Below are 25,128 nucleotides of genomic sequence, written 5' to 3'. Positions count from 1 at the left end.
GGCCTTCCCATAGGTTTCATCAAGTTTAATTTAAGACCTATTTTAAAGGGGAAGTCACCCCCGAAATTTTCTTTCCAATATTATGTTCTATGCAGGCCCACGAAGCTAAACACAGCATTCAGATTAATATTGTGTTTGCGGAATTTGGATGAAGCAGTGAAATCCACCTGTTTTTGTCCATTTCGGGGGGGGGGGGGCATTTTTCCACTTCCTGTTGACTGAAAATGAGTGGCCATGCATAGAATTTATTGTTCAGAAAATTTTTGAGTTCCCCATTTAAAAAGAAATCAGAATTCATTCAAGGAGGAGGTATCATGTAGACGCACTTTATTCCTAAAACAGAAGCTGCACCATCAGTAGCGGCACACAAATATATGTACCCATATACACACAAACACACACACACACACACACACACGCACACACACACACGCACGCACATTAGATTACCTAAATCTGTTATATAAAATATATCATCTGACAATGTACCTTTTGAATTCATCTTCAGAGCTCATTGAGTTAAAAGTGTGCAAGAGCGTCTGGAGCCCCAAATGGCGGGCGAGCGCGCGTGCACACCCGCGAGACGAGATGCAACGCTTTCTGCCCGCTTGCCGCGGGGAGGGGCGGGACCAGGCGTCCACTTCATGTTTACAGCGTGGCGATAAAAAGGCGTGTACCCTTCTTTGAAAAAATAAGATTCTAAAAGTCATCTACAGCAAAAAAGTTCACCACTTGTTCCAAAGCCACTTCCTTTACACTGAGATGTACACACCCGCTAGGTTTTGTCATATATAAAAGACAGTAAGCGTTAAAAATTCCACATTTAAAAACTTACAATAAATAATATATGCAGGCATTTCATTAGGATAAAATTTCGATTGCAATCTACAGTCATTTAAAAACACCTTTTTACGAAACCTCCTTTGATCATCCAAAATGGATTCTTGGCATCTGATTGGACGCTGGCGGAAGCGCCGAGAGGCTTCTTCCTGCTCCTGGCGGGAGCGCCGAGAGGCTTCTTCCTGCTCCTGGCGAGTCACGTGACTTCTTGTGAGCATCAGATCATGTTCATGATGAAGTTGTACATCTGCGTCAGCACCACAAAGTGAACTGGCAGGCAGGAGCGGCGGTCCTGAGTGGCGGGGTCGCAAGTCAACCAGGAGAGGGCGTTGTACTGCTCCAGGACAAATCTGAGAAAAAAAACAAAAAAACAAAACAATTAAACAAAACAGGCCTTCACGTTTACATCTGCTCAGCAAGTCACAATGTTTCCTCACAACTCAAATTGAAGTACTTTGTATTCATTAATGATTCACTCGCCTTTGGATTGTAAACTTAACCAATAAGAACAAAACATTTATGTATCATAAATGTCATTGTTTATTGTAATACAGATTCATTTATTGGTTGGCACAAGATACTTGAAATAATAATCGCATATAAAATCCCAATATTGAATGAGGGGGGGAGAAAAAAAAAATCTCGATTAGATAACTGTTTAAAATCCTTCAGGGGCTTCTACCCCATGATAGGCTAGACAGCAATTTCACATTAAATATGTTCAAGATGATTATGAAACTAACTCCGGGTTGCTGAGCATCATCATGGTCTGCTTTGAAGTCAACCTGAATTGAGCACATCGCTGAAGGATCCGCTGCATCGAGCTTTTGTGGATGCAGAGCTCGAGCACAATCACATCTGGATATTTACTTTTCCCAACTCTGTTACCGCCTACTCCAGAAGCTTAGCCTTGTCATCAGTGTGCATCGGAAAGTTCATGGTGACTTTTACGATCCCCTCTATTCTCATGCGATTGCTCCTTGCGCTTGGTAATGACAACCCACACCTTGCACAATAACAAATAAACATCACAAAAAATAATCTACAGTTTAAAAAACAAAATCCAGCTGTCTCGCACTCCTCTATAAAGTCAATGAGAATTTTGCACAAAAGAAATACAAGAAGCACACAGTAAAAATGTGCCACACGGCTATGTAAGTTGATTGCTCCTATCCGGGCTATTCATAACAACTTACATTGCAAAGAAGAGAAATAAATAGAACTGACTGACCTGAGGACATCTGAGGTGTGGTTGGAGTCGAGGGGGTGGGAGTGTTTACTGTGCAGCAGCTCGTCAGATTGGACAGAGGACACGTGGAGGTGCAGAGAAGCCTGATGGAGACAACGGTCACATCACCATGAGCGTGAAAAAGAAAAAAAAAAAAAAAAAAGTTTAAAAAGAGGCCAGTCCTGTACCTTGAGGAAGAGAGGACACTGGTTCTGAGCTTGAGGACAGGCTGACCAGAACCAGTCGGGCAGCGGTCCGGCCTTGGCGGTGGACACAAAGTAGCCCAGCGCCATTGGCTGCTGCAGGATGTTCAAGGCCTCCTCGTGAGACTCCATGCGATCCGCGCTCTGACCCTACAACACAAAATGGGGGACGCACACACACCCAAAAAAACATCATCAAGAGTTTCTATCACTTTCAATGAAATGCCACACAGACGATAACACGGATCAACTGTCCAATGGGGGGTGGGGGGTGGGGGTCCCCGTTCTAAATGAAATGCCACACAGACGATAACACGGATCAACTCCCCAACATCCCAACATTTTTGGGGAGTGGGAGTCGAGGGTTGGTAATACTGCAGAAAAATGCAAAAGTCTACACCGCTTCGAGCACATTGCCGTCGAGGGTTGGTAATACTGCAGAAAAATGCAAAAGGCTACACCGCTTCGAGCACATTACCAGAGAGAGAGAGACCTGCTAGTAAGCGACAGACTTCATGAAAAAGGTGGTGGGTCAGCGTTCATTCAAATGTATTCTTCATCTTTGTGTTCATTTTTAAAATGGATATTCATCAAATAATTGGCTCATTAATATTGTAGTGATATTAGTACAATTGGACATGTACATTAATCTATTTCGATTGACGTCATTTAAATCACTGGTGTCAAACGTAAGGCCCAGGGGCCAGATTGGGCCCACCACATTATTTTATGTGGCCCACGAAAGCACATCAACTTGACGTTCACTAAAGTTTGGAACCTTACCTAGGAATAACTTTCAACATTTGTGTTTTAAAAGTCATACATGGGGCCCCGAGCCCAAAAACGTACCCACGCCTGTGCTAACTTTACGTAAGGATGTGTGATGGCTCTTGCAATTGCTAACTTGTAGAACACACACAAGAAAAAGATGGATAACCTGCTATTTCGATCTGCATTTTGTCTGACTGCCACCAAGTTTGAAGCAAATATGTTAGAACCAGTAATACCCAGACAATAAGCCGCGGTACGTGAACGTTCTGTGAGAGACAATCGGGTGTGCCATGGGAAATTATCCAATTTCACCTAATTAGCGTCAATTAATTACAAATATGTCCAAATTAGACTGTGTATTTTTCCGCCTGTTGACTTTCATACAAGGTAATAATCGCTTTCTTCAACAAAACAAGACCAGACTTCAACGCGAAGTAAATTAGACAGTAAAGACACAAGATCATCATTCGTTATGATATATTGTATATATTTTTCAGCAACATTTTGGTTTGGTGGAATGTTGTAATATAAAATACACGAACATCGTACTACCGAATGGGCGACGGCAACAGTAAAAAAAAAAGAAAAAAAAAGTGAGTTTTGTTGATGTTGCAGCAAACAGGCATTCGCCCTTGCTTGTGTTTCGTGTCATACGGGAAACAGGATATGGAATAGCTGCCATTTGGACGCTGCCTACAATATGAGCTAACCGCTACCGTGTCGCCAGTACAAACCTTGCTTCCGTCGCCGCCGTGGTGGTAATGCGAGCTTGGCGAGTGAACAGGGGACGTGGTGGGCGAGTTGGGCAGGATGCTGATAATGTCTGGATCCACCATGTCGTTGTCGAACAGGTCAAAGATGCCCATTCCGTCAGAGCCGTCTGCGACGGGCGAGAGGCAAACAGTCTGTTACGTTCAACCGCTTGCTAACGATGCGACTCGGCGCGTTGCCAACACTCACCTGGATTGATCGGGTTAAAGTTGATGTCGATGGGTTCCGACGTGTTGGTGTTGACTTGCACCATGGCCGAGGTGGGGAACACCAAGATGTGCGTGCACGACGTGTCCTGCGGCGTACTCAGCTGCGACGTCTGCATGTTGAGCGTGGTGCTGCGGCCGAACACTGAGCCCGTTGACACGGAATCTGCATCATGCGCAAATTCAAACAAATCACAGACAGAACGAGATTTGGGGGGGGGGGGGGTTTGCTTGATTCAGTTCTGTACTGAGTTTTACCTGGCATGACCACAAAAGAACCCTGCGGCTCCATGGCGACCAGGCAGGCGCTAAGGATGCTGGGAGTGTCTGCGGCAGAGATGCCGCACATCCGACACGTCTCCTTCAGGCGCTTGCTGAGGGACTGAAGGTTCCTTCTGCTCAGCAGAATACTCCAGTCTGGAACAACCACGGCACATTAAGTGCTTTTCTTCATTCTTTAGAACAAACACTCTGCAGTCTCAAACATCATTTTCAGACATTTAAGACAGAGGTCACCAACTTTTTTTAAAAACTGGTAGCTACTTCTTGAGTACCAGTTTGATACGCTCTTCTGAAGTAATACATTCGTATTAGTAATATAAATGTACCTAAAGTAGACGTTTTAAAACAAACAGTAGTACACGCAAATGTATACTTAAGTTAAATACAACTGAACTGCACTCGACAAATGTACTGTACTAGGTTCAAAAAATGCATACGCCACTGTTACATTGTGCAGTTTGAACATTTAATTCAGTGGTTTTCTCGCTAACCACTAGAGGGAGACCTCGTGCCGCACTGACAACCACTGCATGAGAAGACGGCACTTGAAATCAGAGCATAGATTTTTTTTTCCAAGTTCAATTGAGGTTGCACTCCAGTTCAAATGTCATTTCGGAATGCCGTCTTTTTGTGTTTACCTCTTAGTTCACCGTGGCCCATCCTCCCCAGGCGACCAATCACCACCCTCCACGGAAGCGATGTCACCTGCACCAGGCCCAGGCACCAATCCCACAGCTTCTGCAGACCCAGCCGTCGGGCGGAGCCCATTTTCCTGCGAGCCCTGCAACCCAACGCACAAGATCATTTTGAGCAAAGGCCAAAAGAGATCGTCGACCGGGCAGGTGCGCCGGGCTCACCTGTTAGGCACGTCGATGCTGATGATGCAGCTCTCCAGCAGCTCGCCGTGCTGGTCGGTGCAAGAGGCCAGCAGCCAGCGCTGGTCGTGAGACAGGCAGTAGCCCACAAACAGGATGTTGTACTTCTGCGACGCCTCCCCGAAAGTCTCGCCCAGCTCCGTCTGCTTATCTTTCACCGGTGCCAGAATAAAAGGTGGTGTGTACAGACGCAGACACTCCGGCCTCTGCGTGGACAGGGGAAAAGGTTAGTTTAAGAAGCTCAAGATGCCAAAAGCCTTTCAGATAAGGCTGGGCGATTAATAGCTATAAATGCTTAAGTGTGCCTGTGGTGGCAAGAAGGGAAAATATAGATGGTTTATTAAGAGAAACTGCATCCAAACCTGTTATTGTTTACACTGGTTGTATTAAAGCAAGCTAATGGTAACTAGCGGAACCTAGATGTCGAGACGCCATGGCAGCTAACGTGCGCAGAGATAGTTGCTTGCAAGAGGCAGAGCCGTGCGTGACATAGCAGCTTGGAATTCAACACGGCATTTTCTTGGACGGATTCTGACAAATCTGAGTAAGTCTCGCCATTTTACAGAGATGCACTCCATCTCGACTGACGGAAGGTCCGTCAATCATCACTGACGAACGCTTGTTTTGCTGATCCTGTGCCAGGTGAGGCCAGTGCACGGCACGTCAGAAATCAGCCACCGCATGCGGAAGCGACAGCCTGTCTGTGATGTGGGTCAGGTTACATTCTTTCCGCCCAATAAATAAATAAATATCTCTCTCTCTCTCCGTATCTGGATGCCACGTTCACGGGAAGAAAAAAAAATGAGACAAGAGAGATTTTAATCCACAGGCAAACTATCTGGCGTCTCACTCAATGGCAACTGGTGAGGGCAGTCAGCGCCTGAACATCACATCCGTTTCCCTAAGATGGTGCATTTCTTACACTATTATATTGGACACTTCAAACGTGGAAGCATTCGTTGTCGACCGGCTTATAAAAACGTATGCAGGATGCAATTTTGTTTCCATTTCCAAGGTCAAAAGTAAGGAATTCAGCAACTTTTAAACATGAAAAAATGACTTCTGTGACAAAGAAATGTGAGATTTTCTTTTGAAAGCTGTCGCCCAGTCCCACTTTCATGATCCTACCTCTGGGTTTTTGAGCGCCATGTCGATGGCAAGCCCAGGACCGAAGCCCGTCAAAGATTTAAAGTTGGTGGAGTTTGGCAGGGGCCGCCGACACTGCGTGAAGACGGAGAAGGCGAGTGACTTGAGGTGCTGCCCGTACAGGTGACGCTCGCCGCTGTGCACCGGCTGCAGGAGGTACTGGCACGGGACAATCTGACAAAACACAAGCAGATGAAGGATGTTAACACACTTGCATACAGAACGGTTTTGGGGGGGGGGGGGGGGAGTCCGAGCCGAGATAATGGTAAATAATGAGAGTTGACTGTGAATAACACCAGTATGGAGTCGGTGTGGGAGAAATAATACTGCAATGTCTCTCTTGCGCTACAGTATCAAATGTCAATTATACATTATTAACGTCAATAACTTTCAGATCCAAAACACCTCACACTTACATTTTCTGTAAAGACTAAAAAAAAGAATGTTGCGAGATATTAATTTTAAAAAAGTATTTGCCAATTGTTTTCCACTTACAAAATTGCAATCGACATTTTGAAATGGGCTGTTACTCTGGATTTGACACCTGATATCGATGCACTTGTAAAGGCTAAAACTTGAAGGGCAAACTCAGCCCCCTCCATGTGAAATGCTGTGCCACCTTTATACCGTGGAGAAGACAGATCTGTGTATATGTGAAGAAATATTGAAAGAAACAGAATATTGGAAAATATCAGTCAACAGCTTCAGTTCAAAAGTTGGAAGTTTGTTGGAAGCCTTTTGGGGTTTTTTTTTCCATGCAGCGCCACATTTTGGATGTATTTAATACAGCCTATTGGGCCCACTTGAGATCCAATGAGCGTGAATGAGGCCTCTGAAATGTAACATCATCAAGATCGGGAAATTTATGGCTAAACAGCCATATGACAAATTAGATGTCGAATTATAAAGTTATATCTAAATTGTATGATTAAAAAAAACAATAAAGTGGCATTTTTTAAAGTTTTTACTTATTTCAGCGACAAAACTTTATAGATGCTTTTTTTCCCCCCCATATAGCGATTGCTCCAGCCTCAAATATACAGTATAGTGCTGCGAGTTACTCCCAATATATGGCCCGACTATGTCGAAGTGTTACATTACATCCAGCTATCTTCTCCAGTAAATACTTGTAACTGGATCATGTTCTATTATTGCAGCAGCAGCAGCACCACCACCATTAGCCCTAATTCTCTTTGACACATTGACGCAACCTTGTGTCAGCCAGTCTATCACGTTGCACCTGAACTATCCTGCTAATCAGTCCCTTGCTCATTCTCGTCTCCCCTGTGGGACTGAGACGCTCAGTGCATCGCACTGAATAAATGGTCACAGTAAATCCAAAAGCACACTTTTTTTTTTTCATGGTGTTTGCGACACCTACCTGCACGGAGACGGCATTTCTGATTCGAGCGGGAAGGAACTGGAGCATCTCCATGTAGCAGCGCAGGAGGCCCAGCGTGTAAGCGCTGGAATGGACCTCGCGGTCGGCGTCCGTGTAACTGAACGGGTCCACGATGTACACCACGATGGCAGGTGGGTAGGAGATGGCGTGGGACTCTCCATCTGTCGGCTTGCCCACTTTGTCTCTTTCCATTGTGCTGTGGGGATGAAAAAGATGGCCTGTTTACACGCTCAATATAGAAGCAACGTCTTGTTCAAAAACAAGCTGGGAGGAAGTCACAAATGTCCAAGTCAGAAGTCTCACTTTTTAAACCTTAATATTCATGCTGTCAGCAAGTCCCAAGTTCAAATGGGGGTAGAGGAGGGAACAGGTCCCCACTAAATTTCAAGCAAGTCATTACCTTGTTCATCTTTCATGTATTTGAACTAATTGAGTCCTGACTTACCCCACTTATGGTTAAAGGTAGCAGTCTAGTAATAACAACAACAACAACAAACCATGTATACACAGTAATGACTCACCTCTCAGGTGGTTCACTTGAGCATTGGGAAGTGACACCATTTTCCGCACTCGGGCCCTGCGAGATCGACTGGGGCCCGTTATGTGACGTGGTGCCCTGCAACCCGCCGGTCGCAAACTGGGGGTAGGCACCTGGCTTGGATGACGACAACCCACCCATGGCCTGGGGGCCGGAGGGGGCGGACGGAGGGGCACTGTTTATCTGGGCCGTGCTGGTGGCATTTGAGTGTCCTGAGGCAGCACTAGAAGAGGCAGATTTCGGAGAGGATGCAGCGACGGGGTTCCGTTGGGAGAGGAGCGATCTGTCCAGAGACTGCTCCGATAGATAGGGAGCTGAGGGAGGAGACAAATGTTCTCAGCGCTGATTGTATGATTAGAACAAGAGCAAGATCATGCCAAAAACCTCAAAGGAAATAAGCCACAAAAGCTCACAATACATAAGGGGTTCTTGGTCTAAGATGATCACGACATTTTGAGATTTCAAGGTTACAAACAGTGTCATGAGGTAGTTTGCGCAGCGCAAAAGAAAATGCAAAAAAAATCTGACACATAACACATATGCCCCCCCCCCCCAAAAAAAAGCTGAATGAAACTGCAGCATTAGTCTTAGTTTCGATGATAGTCCTTCACACAGAGCAGAGATAGCATTGTTGGATGCTCCATTTCCATGTGTTGCTGCCCAGTCTTATATGTTCAATATAATGCTTGCTTCTATTTAGTTTTATGTGTCAGTTTTACAGTGGAACCTGAACTGGGAGTTCCAAACAGCTTGAAGCAACCATGATTGGAGAAATGTGCTCGCGAGAGTAAAAATAATCACTCAGGACTCTTGCTCTAATGAGTTACAATGTTTTAAGGGGAACATTTTTATCTCTCTACATTACACTTTTCACCAAATTAGCTGGGTCTGGAACGATAAGTATCCCCGGTGATAAAAAAAAAAGGATTTGAAACAGGGATTTGTTGTATGACTTCACTACTGCGCAAGACTACAACACATTGGACCAGAACTCAGTCACAAACCGAGGACTCCCAGTGATATTGTTTCCCCTCACCACGGCATTGAAATTGGCGTTAAGTACCTAGATCATAGCGGCACACTTGAGCAAAGACTTTGAGTTTTTTGAAGGCCTCGCTGTTGGGATCTCTCGCGGCCATCTTGAGGAACCAGTCGCTGAGGGGCTGCTCGGCCATGCTCCTGTCTTCTGTGCTGCCAACCTTCAGGATGCCCTCGGGATGACTTTTGCAGATGGGCCTGTGCTGCCCGAGCTGGCACGCCTGTCGCGAGGAAATCAAATCACATCTTTGGATTATGAAACTTTTTTTTTTGTGGCAATATGAGCAGAAGAAGATGGGAGCGAAGCGCACGCACCTCATACATGGCGCTCAAATCTTTGAAGAAAGTCTTGGCCCGGCAGAGGAGTGTTTCACTTTCTGGGCAGATGACGACAAAGCCGACATCCCTCTGGGAGCCAAAAGGATCCAGGAGCAGCTTTTCCCAGTAGGGCAAGCCAAAGGGGGACAGTACCATAAAATCGTACTCGTAGCCGACCAGAAACGTAGGGATGGGCAGTGGCTCAGGAGACTCGTCTGTACCTGCGGCGCAGAGGAAGAGGGAAAAGGTTGAGAACGTCCAGAAGTGCAAAGTGAACTCAACTTTGAAGTATTGTTCTCCGCAGCCGTACCGTAAGACCCCCTCCCGGCCATCTTGTGAAACTGCTGCCAGGTGAGGGGTCCTTGCACCCCCCACGAGCGCACGCTTCTCTTCTTCTGAATGGCGTCCTGCAAGACAGGCTGGAGGGACAACAGCACGCGCAGCACATCCTGAGAGAACAGCTTGTTCATGTCCGCTGCTTCGCGAGGGGACACAAACAAAATCTTAACTTCACAAACCTAAAAAAGGGAATGCAAGCAAACAAGATGGAAGGAAGGAAGCAAGGAAGGGATCCTTACATTTGCATTTTGGCCACTGATGAAGACAGGTGCTTTTCACGAGTGTTTCATCCACTTTGCCTCCCGACATGTTGTCCATAAACTGCCTGCCGTGCTCCAGTGCCATGTAGCAGTCATTATGACAGTCTCTCTCCTCCACCCTCACAAAAGAGCTAGGGTTAGAGCTCAGTTTGGGGTACTCCACGCCCGCCATCGGCGCAAATGGGTTGGTGCATTGGTCCTGGAGCAGTAGAATGAGCTCATCGGGTGGTTTCTCCTTCAGACCGCAGGACTTGTGTTTCGCAGACGCCCGCAGCTCTTCAAAGCAGCGCTCCGTATCGCGGCCGGCGTCCGAGCCCCGGCCGACCACGTCCAGCTCGTCCTCCAAGAAGAGCCCGGCGGACTGGCCGAAGCGGCGATTGGCGACAGCGCTGAAGCCGCACGTGCAGGGGTACTGGGCCTCGCCGTTATCCTTCAGGTACACGCCCACGTCGGCCCCTCGGATGTTCATGTTGCACACGCACACGCAGCAGCTGTCAAAATTGCAGTCCTTGAAGAGGTTCATGACCGATTCGGAGAGGATGAGCGTGACATAGAGACTGTGGGCCTCCGGAACGGAGGGGACGGTGGCCGGCTCCACCGAGCTGAGCGGCCGGCAGGTAGAGGAAGTGGAAGCGGGCGAGTAGAGGTCCGAGTTGTCGTACTTGAGCGAGCCTTGGACGCTGGAGGGTCCACGAGGCGTTCTGGGGGTCCGCGGAGTGCGAGGCGTGGGCACGGAAAAGCGGGGCGTGGCTGGAGAGGGGAGGATGCCAGCGCCACTGTTGCTGGGAGGGGCGCTGCTGGACATGACAGGCGTGTGGGTCTGAGGGGTGTGGGTCTGGATGTCATCGGGCTCCACACTTGGGATGTTACTTTCAGAAGATAAAGGGGAAAAGGTGTTACGCTGTTGTTGGACGATTCAACACTTTCAAAGTATTACACATATACGAATAAGGCGAGCACATTCTGTCCTTAGATGTTGGCCGGACTCCAACTTTCTTTGGAAACAGTTTCCACCAGAATCAAAAATACATAGTCTCCCAAAAATGACGACATAGTTTTGTCATTGAATAACATGGCCAATTTGTGCTCAAATCATCTCCGATTTTCCTGAGATGTTAAAAGACGTGGATTTTTTCCCACAACTGAAAACAGTTCAGATGCGGCCTCACATTTTTTCTGTGACACATACTTGCATTTAAATACTCCATGGATCAAAAAGTACTGTTTTGAGGGATCAGTAGGCTCTTATGCAAATTAGCCATTGCAACAGAATTTTTGTTCCCAGGACCACCGGGTATGAGGCTAGTGCAGGGGTCGGCAACCCAAAATGTTGAAAGAGCCATATAGGACAAAAAAAAACAAAAAAAAACAAAACAAAACAAAAAACAAAAAACAAAAAAAAACAAACAAACAAATATGTCTGGAGCGGCAAAAAAAATAAAAGCCTTCTATAACACTTACAATGATGGAAACACATGCTGTAGGCATGTAGGAGACTGGACTGTCTCAGAATTGTTTATGTTATTCATTCCTTTGTTGTGTGTTCACAAACGCCCCCATAGAATTTATTTTGTAATTTCCTCGCTTGATTTTTTTGTTTTGGTGCATTATTTTCGCTTTTCTTAGTGTCAGTGAAGTGATCATTAATTTCCGTTTTTCGGAGGCTGTCTTTGAACGCCTCTTGAGTCGAACGAGAAGAGAGAAGGCACCAAGTCAGACGCAGACGTGTCTGTGTTTATCGAGACTGTTAAAAGCATAAATAAAGTGTACGTTTTAAAAAACCAACATCACACTCTCCTTTTTCGGAGCTGCAACATGTATCTATAACTATTTGAGCTATATTAGCCTTCTATCAAAATCTTTTTCCATTTTCAAACATTTTTTATAACGCTCCATGGAGCCACTAGATGTCGCTAAAGAGCCGCATGCGGCTCTGGATCTGCGTGTTACCTGCATGTTATTTTGTCAACATAAATGCTACTTTCTTGACTAAGACGTGTAGATAATCAGAAATTCATATTCACAATGATATTTTGGGCACCCTGTGTTCGGTTACTCGGTCAAACTGTTACAATCATAAAAAGTTTTCAACATCAACATTTTCAAGAGTCAGACGCCTGAAAAACGTAAACCACTGTGAATTAACTTTCATTAAAAAAAACAAATAGATGACATTTACAGTGGCAGCGAAGTGATACGAAATTTGACATCACTTTTGTAGTTCCTCTCTTTTTGCAACATCACCCGCGGAGGTTCCCAGTTTTGTGTTTGCTCGAGGTTTTCTTTTTCCAAAAATGTTTTGGATTGAACTGTACTGTAATTAGATGAACTGTCGTGGATTCACATGCTACGTTTCTTACCTGTCTTTGTTCACCACAGGTGGCATCAGCTCCATTTTGCCGATGGTCCAGCTGCGCATGTACACGCACTTGTGCTCTGGCAGCTTGATCGGCAACAGACACTGACTGGGCAGCGTCTTCAGGGGGGCGTACATGGAGCAGCCAGTAAATGGCTGACTCGTCTCCGGCTTGTACACGAAAGAAAAGTCCTACAAGAGAAGATGCAGGCCAGAATTTCAAAGATGGTGTCGTGTCTATGTGTTCCGAGCTCGAGTGTAGGTGTCGCGTACCTTCACTTCAGAAGGCTTGGGGCTGCAGAAACCCTCCTCCACCTCCATCTTGAAGTGGTTGTTGAGTTGGCTGCCGTCCAGCAGGGTGAGGCCCGCCCCCGTTTCCAAGCTGTCCTTGCTGCCAGAGTTCATGGGGGAGTAACCCTGCTGTTCCAGCGAGGGTGGGGTGGGAAACATCTTGTGGAGATCTGCTGTGCCTGTCCAAGGAAAGGAGGGTGTTACTTCCCCGTTGAAAACATTCCCAACCGTAAAAGATCGGATCGATGATCTTACTTATACAAGATAGGGGGTCCAAAGAGGTGGGCTTTGCTTCTTTCGAGACAAACTTGTCATCTACACCTGCTCCAGCTCTTTTGGATCCAGGCTTTGTGACACATCATCAAGTCGAATAACAGTGCAAAATGAATTGGTGCTTGTGAGAATCGTCATGTGCGCACTTACCGTTAACTCATCTTCATCCGAATTGAAGATTTTATCCAAGTCGCTGTACGACACGGCCAAATCATTCTCATGGATGAGGCTGGTGGAGGCGGTTGGCTTACTGCCTGATGGACCTTGACCTTCTGCAACACGTTGACACAAAGCACAGAGTGAGAATGCTCTCACTTCGGATTTACGCAATGAACTACAGTAGGCACTCACCGTCAGCCGAAGCCCCCGATCCATCATCCAGCTAAGTTTGGAAGAAGAACAGATCAAAACTCAACAATCATAGAAAATAAACACAGCCGTGTAATTTTTCTTCATCTATTGCAGTGATTCTCAGAGTCTAGTACAAAGTGCCACTATTGAGACATGGGCTTTGTGAAAAGGTATGCAGAAGAACTACTGAATTAAATACAAACCAAATTTACAACATTAGGATGAAGCTTTTAGCTATGCATATTGCCTGTTAACATTGATTTTAATCTGTTACAGTACATTTTTGTATTTTAGAGACGGTCATAATGTTGATACTTGCAGCGCAAACCTTTAAATAGGCTAAAATACAAGATTTTTGAATGACGTAGTGTACAATACAATACAATACATGCCGATTTATATAGCGCTTTCACAACAGCTGCAGCTGTAACAAAGTAAACAGTATCACTCAAAAGTTTGGAAACACATTGACAACTGTGAGCTAAAAGTCATTCCAGGTCATGAAGCATCAACCAAGATGTGCGAAGCTGTTACTGTTTATCCAATGTGTAGTATTACCTGCCATCTAAAGTTGGTTAAAAAAAAATAATAAAATAATCCAGTAATTTTCCCCATAGTCAACCAAGTAAATTTAGCCAATTCATCAACCGTTCACAGTAGCAGAAAGCCAGGTCTTAAGAGACACATGAAATTGTTTGTGAAAACAGTAAAACCCAACCGGAATTGTGAAGATGCCCACCTTGTGTTTCTTGCTCCCGTCCCTGTCGGCTCCAGCCTTGTCCCTCTTTTCCTTGAAACTGAACTCCTCGTCCCCTTCATTAAAGGCGTAAGGGTCTGGCTCCTCGTTATGGTCGCCCTCCGCAATGACGCAGGACAGGTTTGTGTTCCTCCGCTGGGTGTAGGTCTTCACCAGTTCCTGGGACACTTTAAGAGGCTGCATGGAGCCTGCCATCAACCTGAAAAGGAGATTTGATGTCATTTTAGCTTCGCGTCTACATTTCAGTGTACGGCATATCGCTGGTAAAGAGAGATGGGAAGTAATGACACACAAATATTTCATTAGAGTATCTGAGTAGCTTTTTTCCCTGTAACGTGCACATTAATTTGTATTTATTTTTCAGATGTGTTACATTTTAATACCAGTATTTGGGCTTTTTAATGAGTACATTTTCAAAACAGGAATGTCCCTTTTTTTTTTTTTAAAGTTTTTAAAGCATCACAACAATTAATAGATTACGCCTGGAAGAAACAGCTAACATAGCTGGCTCTCGGCTCTGCCAATCATCTCAAGTGTTACTGCTTTTACCGTACACCCACCGTGTTATTGGCTCTATGTCAATGCTATAACATGACATGCAATTGGCTATAAAAACTCAGAAGCATGTAGTGCTCCCCACCAGCATGCAGAAGACATTTCAATATGAAAATGTCAACGTAAAACGTAGCTTGTACTAATCACCTCTCAACTCAGGGACAAGACACGGCACAGAGGAATTTATGGCGAAGGGTAGTATCTCAGGCTATTCAGAGTGCCAAAACATAATTTGCATTGAGAAGCTAGCATAGGTAAAATAGAGTAATGCCTGTAGCGTTTAAAATGCACAATCATAAAAAACTGAAAGTGAAAAAATTGCCTCCAAGTGCTTGGTGTACTTGCATGATGTGTCACATCAGGGTTTGGAAACCAATCCTGGGTCAGTTTGAAGGGTGTGTTTACTGCCAATCTTTCAATCAAATTATCTGATGGGGGGCGGGGGGGGGGGGCATTTGATGTGACCGGTAAAGATACATATTTTTACTCTTAAAAGTACATTTTCAGAGCCTATACTTTTACATGAATAATGAAGTCGGCTATTTTTATTTTTATTTCTTTTTTAACAAAAGTAATTGTACTTCTACTCAAGTACAGAATGTGAATACTTTTCTCATCTGTGCTGGTAAATTGCTTACTCTGTAACCGACACGACACTTTCTGCTCCCGTGCCGCTTCCAGCGTCATCTCGTACTTTATCCACAGGTAGCAGAGGCGTGTGAAAGATGGATGCCTTCTTCCGCGGTAGGTTGAAATACTTCCAGGGGTTGTGTCCGGGGTCTTCGTTCGGGTTGACGGCGGAACCGATGAACACCGTGGGCTCCAACGTATCGTTAAAGGGTGGGGGTAAGGGTAAAGGCATGGCCATGTTTTCTGGAGGGGGCTCCTCCGATGAGCTCTTCTGTGGCAGCACGCAAGGCTCCACTGAAGGCGGGTAAAAGGGCTGGTGAATGGGCGTTGAGTTCTTCATGCCACCCGGGGTCAGGTCGCCATCAGCATGGTCGCAGGGGTGCGGGCTGAGCGGCGGAGGTGGCGGCGAGCCGACGAGGTCGGTGGGGGGACCGTGGGTGTGCAGCGTGGGCGCTTTGGGGGGCGCCGAGGCGTCCACATGGTGCAGGCTTGGGTAAGAGGAGCCCTCTTCCTGCCCTCGCAGACAAAGCCTCTGGGTCTGAGGGTCCAGCGGCTGCTCGTCGCTCACAGAGTTGCGGTGGTGAAAGGGAGTCTGCGGCCTCTTCTGCTGCTTCTCGCCCTTCTCCAGCTTCTCGGCCAGCTTGTGCTTTGGGGCTGGCGGGGTGGGCTGGCCTGACAACGGCGGGTGTCCTGAGGTGTTGTTGGGTCGCTGCTTCTGATTCTTATGTCTAAGCGGGGGGGCGGAAAAAAAAAACTTAGCTCAGACATTCTCAAATATAAAATCCAGTAACAAATACAATTCTGGATAGTGTTTACTCAAAGAGTGACCAGGATATTAATTTACTCTTATCAATGAGAATTAGGCATTTCTTGGGGATTAGGAGATCATTAGCGGGAAGACCTTTTTTCAATACAAATGCATTTTCAAATCTTTTTTCCTCCGATAACTAAATTATACTTCTCTCTAATTAACTTGCTTGCGCTCTTTTCAGCGTTCATTAGTTGATTAATTTTTTCCCCAATTGACTCACTGTGAACTCTGGGCCTGTTTAAACACAAAGTACAGGTACGAACAGGAAGTTATCGCTTACAGTTTTTTTGTACCTTCTGCCATCAAATGTAAGAGCATTACATTGTTCTACCGGTCACAATAAGACACTGGCATAGATAGGTGAACAAAGATATTTGTCATTCATAAATCCCGCAGCACGTTATTTGCTGCCACACGATGATGTCACGGCACCCTGGTTGGAAATCACAGATGACACTATTTGAGGAAATACCAGAACCACAATATTTGATGGGTATACCTTGAACAATTGCAATGTGGCCTGTGGACGGGCTCCACGAAATCCCACAGCACAGTTTTGTCTGCCTCTTCCTCACAGGTCCCATTGGTCAAGTTTGTAAACTTCCTCCTATCAATGTAAGAAATGACATTTAACAAGAAATTCCTGTCATGTTTCTTTTTTTTTTTTTTTTTTTTTTTTATTGAAAGAAGAAATGCTTTGATGTACTTGTTCCCAGTGCGGTTTATGTTATACTCCTGCCAAACGGACTCCACCATGTGGCCAGCCAGCCTGCGAGGAATTTTCCCCCCGTGAAAAGTGTTGTTAGAACTGTAGCCGTCGGATGCAGAGGACAATTTATGCCACCTCTGTGCTGGCTGATAGTCTACAATAGAGGCAAGATAAACATGTTATACACTGATACAAACCCAATTCCAATGAAGTTGGCATGTTGTGTAAAAAAAATAAAATAAAAATACAATGATTTGGAAAGCATTCTCAAGGTATATTTAATTGATTACACTACAGAGACAAGACCTTTAATGTTCAAACTGATATACTTCTTTGTTTTGAGGAAATATTCATTTCATTTGACTTTTATGGCTGCGACACTTTCCCCAAAAAGCTGTGACAGGTGGTAAATTGCTGTGTCTTTGGAGTGTATTCCATTACAAATAATTTGCAACAGTGGTAAGTCAACGTATCAATTCAATGCATTCTGTGACCAATTTACTTACATGTGAAATCAATTTTCCCACTGAAAATGTATCGTGTTATTTTTGTCGTATATATTTGGGAAAAATCGGTGAAGTCGTACCAGTCTGAGCTTCCTCTGGTGATGTTGGTGGTGTCAGCGTGACAGAGGACATGGCGGGATCTCTGTGAGAGGCCTGGCCAGGTTGGGTATTGGACATGCTTCCTGAGGTGTTGGATGCGCCTTGAGGGACGACTGGAGGGAGGTCCGTCAGGGGGAGGAGCACCAGGCAGGAAGGGTACACCATCCTCACCCCGGCTGGAAGAGAAACACACACATACAAAAACTCACAACGCGTACAAGTAAAATGCTTCAAATGAATGATGGTTGGTTTGGAAAAAAAATATTCAACTGCGATTTTCTTTTCGTCAATATTGTGAGTGTGATTTATTAAGCAATTATTTTTAGGTTTTATTTCCATATTTTTAACACAAGCAACAAATTAATCACAACTTTAATTCATGAATGATTTGGTCTTGTATGCAAACAAATCTACGGATTTATCACTTCAACTTTTCAAGTCATGAAACAGTGATACATAAACATGTGGACTGCACGTCTTAAGCGCTTTACTTATCAAGTCTCCATACTAATCAATAGCATAATACCAACTGATCGAAATGAAGCAAGTCTCTGTCTTTTTTTTTTTTTTTTTGAAACCAAATTGCAGCCTCGCAGTTGGAAAATCAAATTCTATTACATTTCAATGTCTATTTGAATTTGATTGATTGTTCAGCTATTTCAAATGTGTGATGCCTCACCAACAAGGACCTTCACGGCCGCCAGGGAGTCATTCTCCCAGTCGCTGTCGTCCATCTTTTCCTCCTGGATCTCCTTGGGATTGGGGCCGATGGGATAAAACTGCCGCCACTCTTCAATGAGCTTCTGAGTGGGTTGATCCGACATTTTGAAGCCCTGGCCCGTGAGAGTCCCGTTCAAGCCGTATGGGCTTAAGATGACTGGAACACAAAGTAAGTGTAAACAAAGAATCATTGTGTCAAAAATGAGTGTGATCCGCACAGACCTACCTTGCATCGGGCTGGAGCTCTGCTGGGCAAGGCTCAGGTGATCCTCACTCAGCCATTGCAGAGGCTGGTGTTGCGCAATCTCCACACTCGTGCACACACTGCTGTCACCGTGCACAAAAAATGTGAACGTGCAGGACAGGTGCTCGCTGCGACGGGGTGAGAGACACAAAGTGCCACATTATATACAGTAGGATTAGGGCTTTGAAACAGCACAATGACAGTTTGGAACGAGGTGTCAAGTGTATCTCTTGTAGCGGGGGGGTACCCATTTGAAATCATGAACAAACGATGAGGAATCATATTCTCAATAGCTTCCATCTGACTGCTTCAAATGTGTTCCAATAAGACCATCAGTCCTTTTATCAGGCCATTTCTCGAATAAAAGCATAAAAAGAAAAAAGCCGGAACAAAATGTGTACGGCCTTGAAATAATACGACAATAGCCATCAGTAGCTTTCATTTCTCAAAGCGGCCAAGTGCCCTCAGATAGTACTTGTTGACATAGTTGCTGTAAAACCACAGTGCATGCTCAGCATTTTCCAAAGGCTGACCCTGTTTATTGGCCAACAAGGGCCGAAAACTGTCTTAAAAAGGCCTTAAAATTAAATAAATAAATGGCAATATACATTTACTGCTACACTATACTGAATCTTGGCCAGACATGATCGATTCGGTGTTTGTCAGAAAGAAAAAAAAAAATCATTCAATCCACTTTACATTTGCAACCACATGAAGCTTCTTCCCTTTATTAAAAAAAAAACCCCAAAAAACTGAGACCTGCTGACAGCAGCTTTAACATACTGTAAGACTTTGGCAGCTATTTTACCCCGCCAACGCTGTTTGTCATTTATACCATGAAAGAGTGACAATTATCAAAAAAGATTAAAAAGAGCTCAACTGAATACTGACTATGTCTTGATCATTTGAGTGAACTTGTTCAACATCACAAGAGAAATATGTAAGTCAACTATACAGCACAATGTGCTAAGAGCCCCTGCTGTGGTAAAACAAGCATGTGGACTGAACACATTGTCAGCTACTTTTGATCGCATTTCTTTTAATTAGGCCTGGCCCGGATCCAGTGTAGTCTGCTCAGGGTGGTGCAGTCAACATGTTTTGGCACAGTGCGCAGAAATATAGACAGGACAAGGAGGCCAGCTTTGCTAACTGAACTGCCGGGTTGCTCTCCAAAAGGCGTGTTTCCTTGCGTCATGGACTGGCGCACATAGAAGACAGTCTCACGGCAGAAGTGGTCACAATTTATGACAACTGTGATTTAATGCACTTAAATATGACACACATGTGCTGATGACAAAGCAACTCGGGAAAATTATCAAGCAACCTCGACCTGCCAACTAACTACGGCATCACAATCTGTTATTTCCTAAAGAGTGTGACACTTCAAGCTCCCAAAGCAGCTAACATGAACATCTGCAAGTGCCGTTTTTCCAGATAATCCCCACTGCGAACAAGTGAAGGACGTCGTGGGGTGGGAAGCCCCTAAACAGTACTACGAATGAGAACATCTGCCTGTACAGCCCGTAGTTATTTCTTAGTGATGCCCCTCCATGCTGATCACTTATTAGATGGCGATTTGCATTTAAGGTTGCATCTGATTGGTGAAAGTCAGATAAAAAACATACAACTCCATATGAAAATTTTCTCATATGGTTGCAATACGCATACCGCACAGGCCATTATCGCAATAAGTATATATTTTTTTCAATATATTATGCAGCCGTAGAACAGATTGTATGTCATTTACCACCATTGATGTGGATCAATGTGCGGATGAATGACTGCTTTTGCAACACGGAAACGCGTGCCGGATTCACGACAATGTTCAGCAAGATCGAGTCATTGCTTGTCTTCCGCGGGGCTCTCCTTTGTCACACATAAAATAATGTCAAATACTTCAGCTCATATTTCACGCTTGAGTGTCAACAGTCTTTACTTGGCGGTGGAATCTTTGCTGCTCATCGACTGATGCTGTAAATCTGAACCAATCTCAAATGACTGACAAAGCGGTACCTCTTTAGGATACTAGTTCTTCTCTGTTCACCACCATCTTATTAACGGGAACAGTGCGTGACAACAGACTACAGAATCCGCAAAGGAAAAGAAAAGCCTTTATGATATATTTGCTAAATCGCCAAGCCCTGCTCTTGAGTTCCCTGCTTTAAAAGCACTTTGTAGACACAGCTTGATTTGAAAAAGCAACAAACAGACAAGTGATTCGTCACTTAGAAACAAAGTGTGCAATTTTACTACCCTAATTTTCATTTGCCCTGAGGCATGTTTCAGGGGCCTAGAGCATTTAATGGAAGAGCCAGGGAATAGCTTTGGTTTAAAAAAAAAAAAAAAAGGGGGGGGGGGGGGGGGAGGGGGGGGGGAGGGTGTAGCAGTCTTCATCTTTACTTAGTGTTCCTTCTTGGAAACATACAAATGGACTCAAATGGCCTCAAAGAGAGAGAGAGAGAGAGAGAGAGAGAGAGAGAGAGACCACCATCTGAATGCAGCAACGAAGGAACAGGAAAGGCTACCTTTTGTTGATGACTTTCTCATCCTTCTGATAGGGCTTCACAAACCACTTGCCGATGCGTACGAAACCGCGGTTCATGAGGCAGCGCTCCAGCAGGTTGTGGATGGCTTTGAACAAGAGCGTGCGACACTCATAAGACAGGCCGCTTTCCCACTCGCCGTCCTCCTCGCCTAGAGGGAGACGCAGATGTTAGAAAACTGGAAATGCACAAGCACTTATCCCAACGGGTATGCTCATATTGTGTGTTTAACTGCGATAAAAGTTGTCTGTCAGGTTTCAACTGTATGGGCGGCACGGGTGAAATATCTCTTGAAAGACATTGTCAGAACTTCTTGTTTACATAGAATACAGTAATCCTGTGCCATATTGCGGGTAAAACTTTATGGCCCAAGCAATTGGAACACATTTATTTTTATTTGAGGATTATATCCACGTATCTGAAGCCTACCGCGCCACCCCCCCCATTATTATTTTGAAAAGTTGTAGATGCACTGCTTTCCTGTGCAGTACCTGGAGACGGACTTCAGTTCCTATGGCTGGGTAGCGCAGTCACTGTCGGCCCCTGTACAAGCGCACAGTAACCACCACATCGTCTAGCCTTGCACCTGCCTTCACTCAAGATTTTTTTTTTTTTTTATCTTCACTGACAAGTTCAATGACTTCAAAATAAGTTGAAGCATGTATATTTATTCATGCCCCTATGTGTCTAGATTGTATTTAAAGAGCATGAGAGGGTAAGTCCAGACTTGAACTGTAGGAAAACACATTTTGGGGGCGGTATTTGCAAATTCCCACTTAGTTTGCTAAATTCAAAGTGTTGTGGAAGGCTTGTGTTAAAATTCCCCAGGTGTACCTAATGCAGTGGCCTGAAAGTAAACAACCCAACTCTGTAGTTTTTGGCTCATTTGCTGAGTGTCAGGCTCAGGATCATTTCAAACCTCATCTGCGCGGACCCCTCTCCAAGAAGGCATATCCACTCATAAAGAAATGAGTTTTAAAACCCCAAAACAGGTCATCTTGAATGGCTCGCCGAAAATCAAATTTCCACTAGCGTTTTTGAGGAAAGCTGCTACATACCGGCCTGAATATCCAGTGGCCGAAAGCCAGCAGATTCCACACAGCTTTGGAGGACTGACTCACAACACATCAGATGTTGTATAATCCAAACGGCAATTGGAAAAAAAAAAGTCTTGCTTTTGAAATGGTAAATTGAAGCACTTTTTTCCCCCTTTGCTTTTATTCTACCTGTGTGTTATCTCCTGTGAGTTGTTACATTTGACCGAATATATCTTACACGCCAGATGATGTGGAATCAGACACTGTGCACTCACTCAAGAGCTCGTTGTGGATGAGCTCGGCGAAGCTGGGGTCATCGCCCCACCAGAAGAGCCAGAGCTCCCGGCGTCCGGGCGTGTGGTGCCGCCGCCACACGCTCAGCACGTCTGCTGCCATGCACCGGCTGAAGCTGCACAAGATGGGGTCCTCCTCGGTCACAGGGAAGAGGATGGGCGACGAGGTGGGCCCTTCCCACACAAAGCGTCGCCATTTGATCCCGGTCAAATCAGCCTTAAGGAGAAAAAAAAAAAAAAAAAAAGGATTGATGTGAGGCTGAAGACAAATAATACAAGTCCTTACCCTAGTTGCAATCCTCTCTCTCTTCTCTCTCTGTCCCTGACTTCTCTCACTCCATCTCAAAACAATCGGTCAAGGCAGAAGGCCGCCCACAATACTGTTAGGTGTTTTTTTCATCAGTGGGAGTCTTTCCTTTGCTTAGGAGGCCAAGTGTTTTATCATAAACGTGTGTGGAGTGTGCATTGAGACCCGATTCATTCTGTTGTGAAATGGCACTATTACTCCATTCATCCAGTGCTGTGTGATAACATTCGTTTATCCATTGCTAGCCCTCCCGGTTTTACACTATTCTAATAAAACGATAGCCATCTGTCAACAGCAGAGTTAAAAAGACAAAACCGCAGCATTTTTAGGCTGTTGTTAAAAACAACTTCCAGTGCAGTACTGTTCCACCATGACTGATGATTATTTGGAAGTGTGCTAGTGGCTCGCTATCAGTAGCGACTGTTCGAACTATGCATCCCTGGCCCATTCCATTCAGTGCAAGTCATGAGAAGTAAGTAAGGACAGAAAATGTGCACTAGTTGCACTCTGCAGTGCAATATGACTTCATGAAGTTATGCAAGCTACATCAAAATATATTGAATATGGAGAATTCTCAATACATTCATAAATGTTTTGTATTGCTATTGGAGATAGATCATTTGATCATTTCTCAAGTAGCTCCCTTATTGATAAAGTGTGCGTACTACTGTTTTAGTCTTGAATTAACCTGACATGCATGTTCCAGCAATGGGGGAAGAAGCCAGAGTACCACAAAGTAGAACATGCAAACTTCACACAGAAAGGCTAAACGTGCTCTGTTGCTACATGCACAATATTAAATTGACTAAACACAGTCAATAAGCATAACACTCATAATGAGCAGCTGTGAGTGAAAGTCACAAAATAAACAGGCTTTCTTGGAAAAATGACACACAATCATGACTAATGGGTCAAGTTGGCACCGCACAAGCGCACGTCAGTCGAACCTGATTAGTAGGTAAAGCATTTAACAGCTGACGGGCACGTCTAACACGACATAGTGTTTGTAGTAAGACTTGCTCGTAATTACTGCTAATGTCAGCGTATTGTGTGCACCCTACGCGGCGTACTAGCCCTATTCACAAGGCAAGTGGGCACCACTTGGCCCCGCAGTGTGTGTACTGCTCCTATTATGGAAGTTGGCCGAGATCACTATTTGCAAGTTGCAGGCCCCGATGCCTTCACGCCAGTCTGCAAGTGACGTTACAAAGCTCGGCAGCCTGATTAGCCAAAATGGCTTTCTGTGGCCTCAGCGGGCGCAGCTAACGAGCCGGGCTAGCCACACACACACACACACACACACACACACACACACACACACACACACACACACACACACACACACACACACTCCCTCTCTCTCTCTCTTACCAGGCAGAAGAGGTTGGAATGGCAGTCCTCCAAACTGGCCCCGTTTGGTACAAAGCACGAAGTCATCCTTGTCACTGCGTCGTTGGAACCTTTAAGTCCATGGTCTCACACAAGAACTGCTCGCTCGGGGGTGGCGGTGGTGGTGGTGGTGGCGGTGGTGGGGGGTAGCGCTTCTACGACCAGCCGCCGCTCGTCAGCCAGGGAACTTCCAGCCGGTGCTAGCCGCAGCCGCTAGCCCGAAAGCTAAGCCAACGTCATGGATCGCAAAGACAAGCATCGAGCTCAACGATTCATCGATCCGATTTAAAATGTATTGTTCCGTGGGCTTCCAGTGAGTGAGCTGGCGGGGGCTACATTACCGTAAATACCAAAATAGCACGAGTTAACATGACCCGGATTGACTACCGCTGACTAAGTGATATTCGCGGTGCAAAAAAAAAAACGGGGAGCTCCGAAAGTCACCCACCGCCCCCCCAAAAAAGAGAGAGAGAGAGAGAGAGAAACTTCAGCCTCCAAAGCGCTAATGCTAATGGTTGCTAGCTGATCTGAAACAATTTCAAGGCACAGGAACTCTGTGTGTCTGTCTTGTCTGTGTGTCTGTCTCTCCCCTCCCCCTGGTCTCTCTGCTAGCCTGCTAGCAGACGAGCTAACATACCAGAGGTCCAACAACGCTAGCTTCCATAAAACAATTAGCTCAGCCGCCCCGCCGTTTCGCGAGCAAGCACCATGTTGCTCCCCGAGCGATCCCACAGAAAACGGCCCCCCGAGAAAAGGAAGGAAAGGGCGAAACGGCGAGGCTACTCATCGGCTTGCGCGCCCCCCTGCTTGGGCTCCTTGGCTCCAGCAGATTTCCATTATTTCAGCTCATGGATTGAATTCTTTAATGGCGGCCAGGAGGACAAGTCTGCCTCTCGGCTCTGATTGGCCATTTGCCGCTAATGGGGGCGTCATCAGGCTTCAAGTCGCTCCATGACTTCACAGTTTACAAGATGAAAGCTCCACTTGCATCTGTCATACTACTGTCACTGGTGCTTACCCCCTCGATGATGTCTCTCGGC

At 45.4% G+C, this 25,128-nt stretch overlaps 1 protein-coding gene across 2 annotated transcripts; it reads right to left on the bottom strand.

Annotated features, from left to right (window-relative positions):
- Positions 1 to 297: 297 nt before the first annotated feature.
- On the bottom strand, positions 298 to 25,128 carry med13b (mediator complex subunit 13b). 2 transcript variants are annotated; one of them, XM_019874295.1, is made up of 30 exons: positions 24,071 to 25,128; positions 22,375 to 22,609; positions 21,045 to 21,213; positions 18,502 to 18,647; positions 18,235 to 18,432; positions 17,537 to 17,731; positions 16,948 to 17,104; positions 16,741 to 16,848; positions 15,439 to 16,158; positions 14,228 to 14,444; positions 13,489 to 13,519; positions 13,288 to 13,409; positions 13,120 to 13,210; positions 12,847 to 13,043; positions 12,578 to 12,765; positions 10,197 to 11,086; positions 9,929 to 10,093; positions 9,616 to 9,839; positions 9,326 to 9,521; positions 8,246 to 8,576; positions 7,704 to 7,920; positions 6,305 to 6,496; positions 5,159 to 5,382; positions 4,940 to 5,082; positions 4,278 to 4,436; positions 4,003 to 4,185; positions 3,777 to 3,922; positions 2,257 to 2,421; positions 2,072 to 2,172; positions 298 to 1,190 (listed from the first exon to the last, which is right to left on the bottom strand). In XM_019874295.1, exons 1-30 carry the CDS (start codon positions 24,134 to 24,136, stop codon positions 1,058 to 1,060), a joined length of 6,309 nt encoding a protein of 2,102 aa, XP_019729854.1. In that variant the 5' UTR covers positions 24,137 to 25,128; the 3' UTR covers positions 298 to 1,057. The 2 variants fall into 2 exon arrangements, with proteins under 2 accessions (XP_019729854.1, XP_019729853.1); XM_019874294.1 differs by having other exon boundaries at positions 9,929 to 10,096; positions 24,071 to 25,127.

This window comes from Hippocampus comes, unplaced genomic scaffold (genome assembly GCF_001891065.2).
Source record: "Hippocampus comes isolate QL1 unplaced genomic scaffold, H_comes_QL1_v1.1 scaffold125, whole genome shotgun sequence".
Taxonomy (NCBI): domain Eukaryota; kingdom Metazoa; phylum Chordata; class Actinopteri; order Syngnathiformes; family Syngnathidae; genus Hippocampus; species Hippocampus comes.
Note: the sequence above shows the minus strand (reverse complement) of the source record. Positions and strands in the feature narration are given on the sequence as shown.

What these genes read in the sequence shown, in the direction of transcription:
- med13b (XM_019874294.1), bottom strand. Translation starts at nt 24,136, where the DNA reads ATGACTTCGTGCTTTGTACCAAACGGGGCCAGTTTGGAGGACTGCCAT. An exon ending in CATCCACAACGAGCTCTTGA is followed by an intron (nt 21,214 to 22,374) that starts GTGAGTGCACAG and finishes GTCTCCCTCTAG; the next exon opens with GCGAGGAGGACGGCGAGTGG. An exon ending in CTTTAACCCGATCAATCCAG is followed by an intron (nt 3,923 to 4,002) that starts GTGAGTGTTGGC and finishes CGCCCGTCGCAG; the next exon opens with ACGGCTCTGACGGAATGGGC.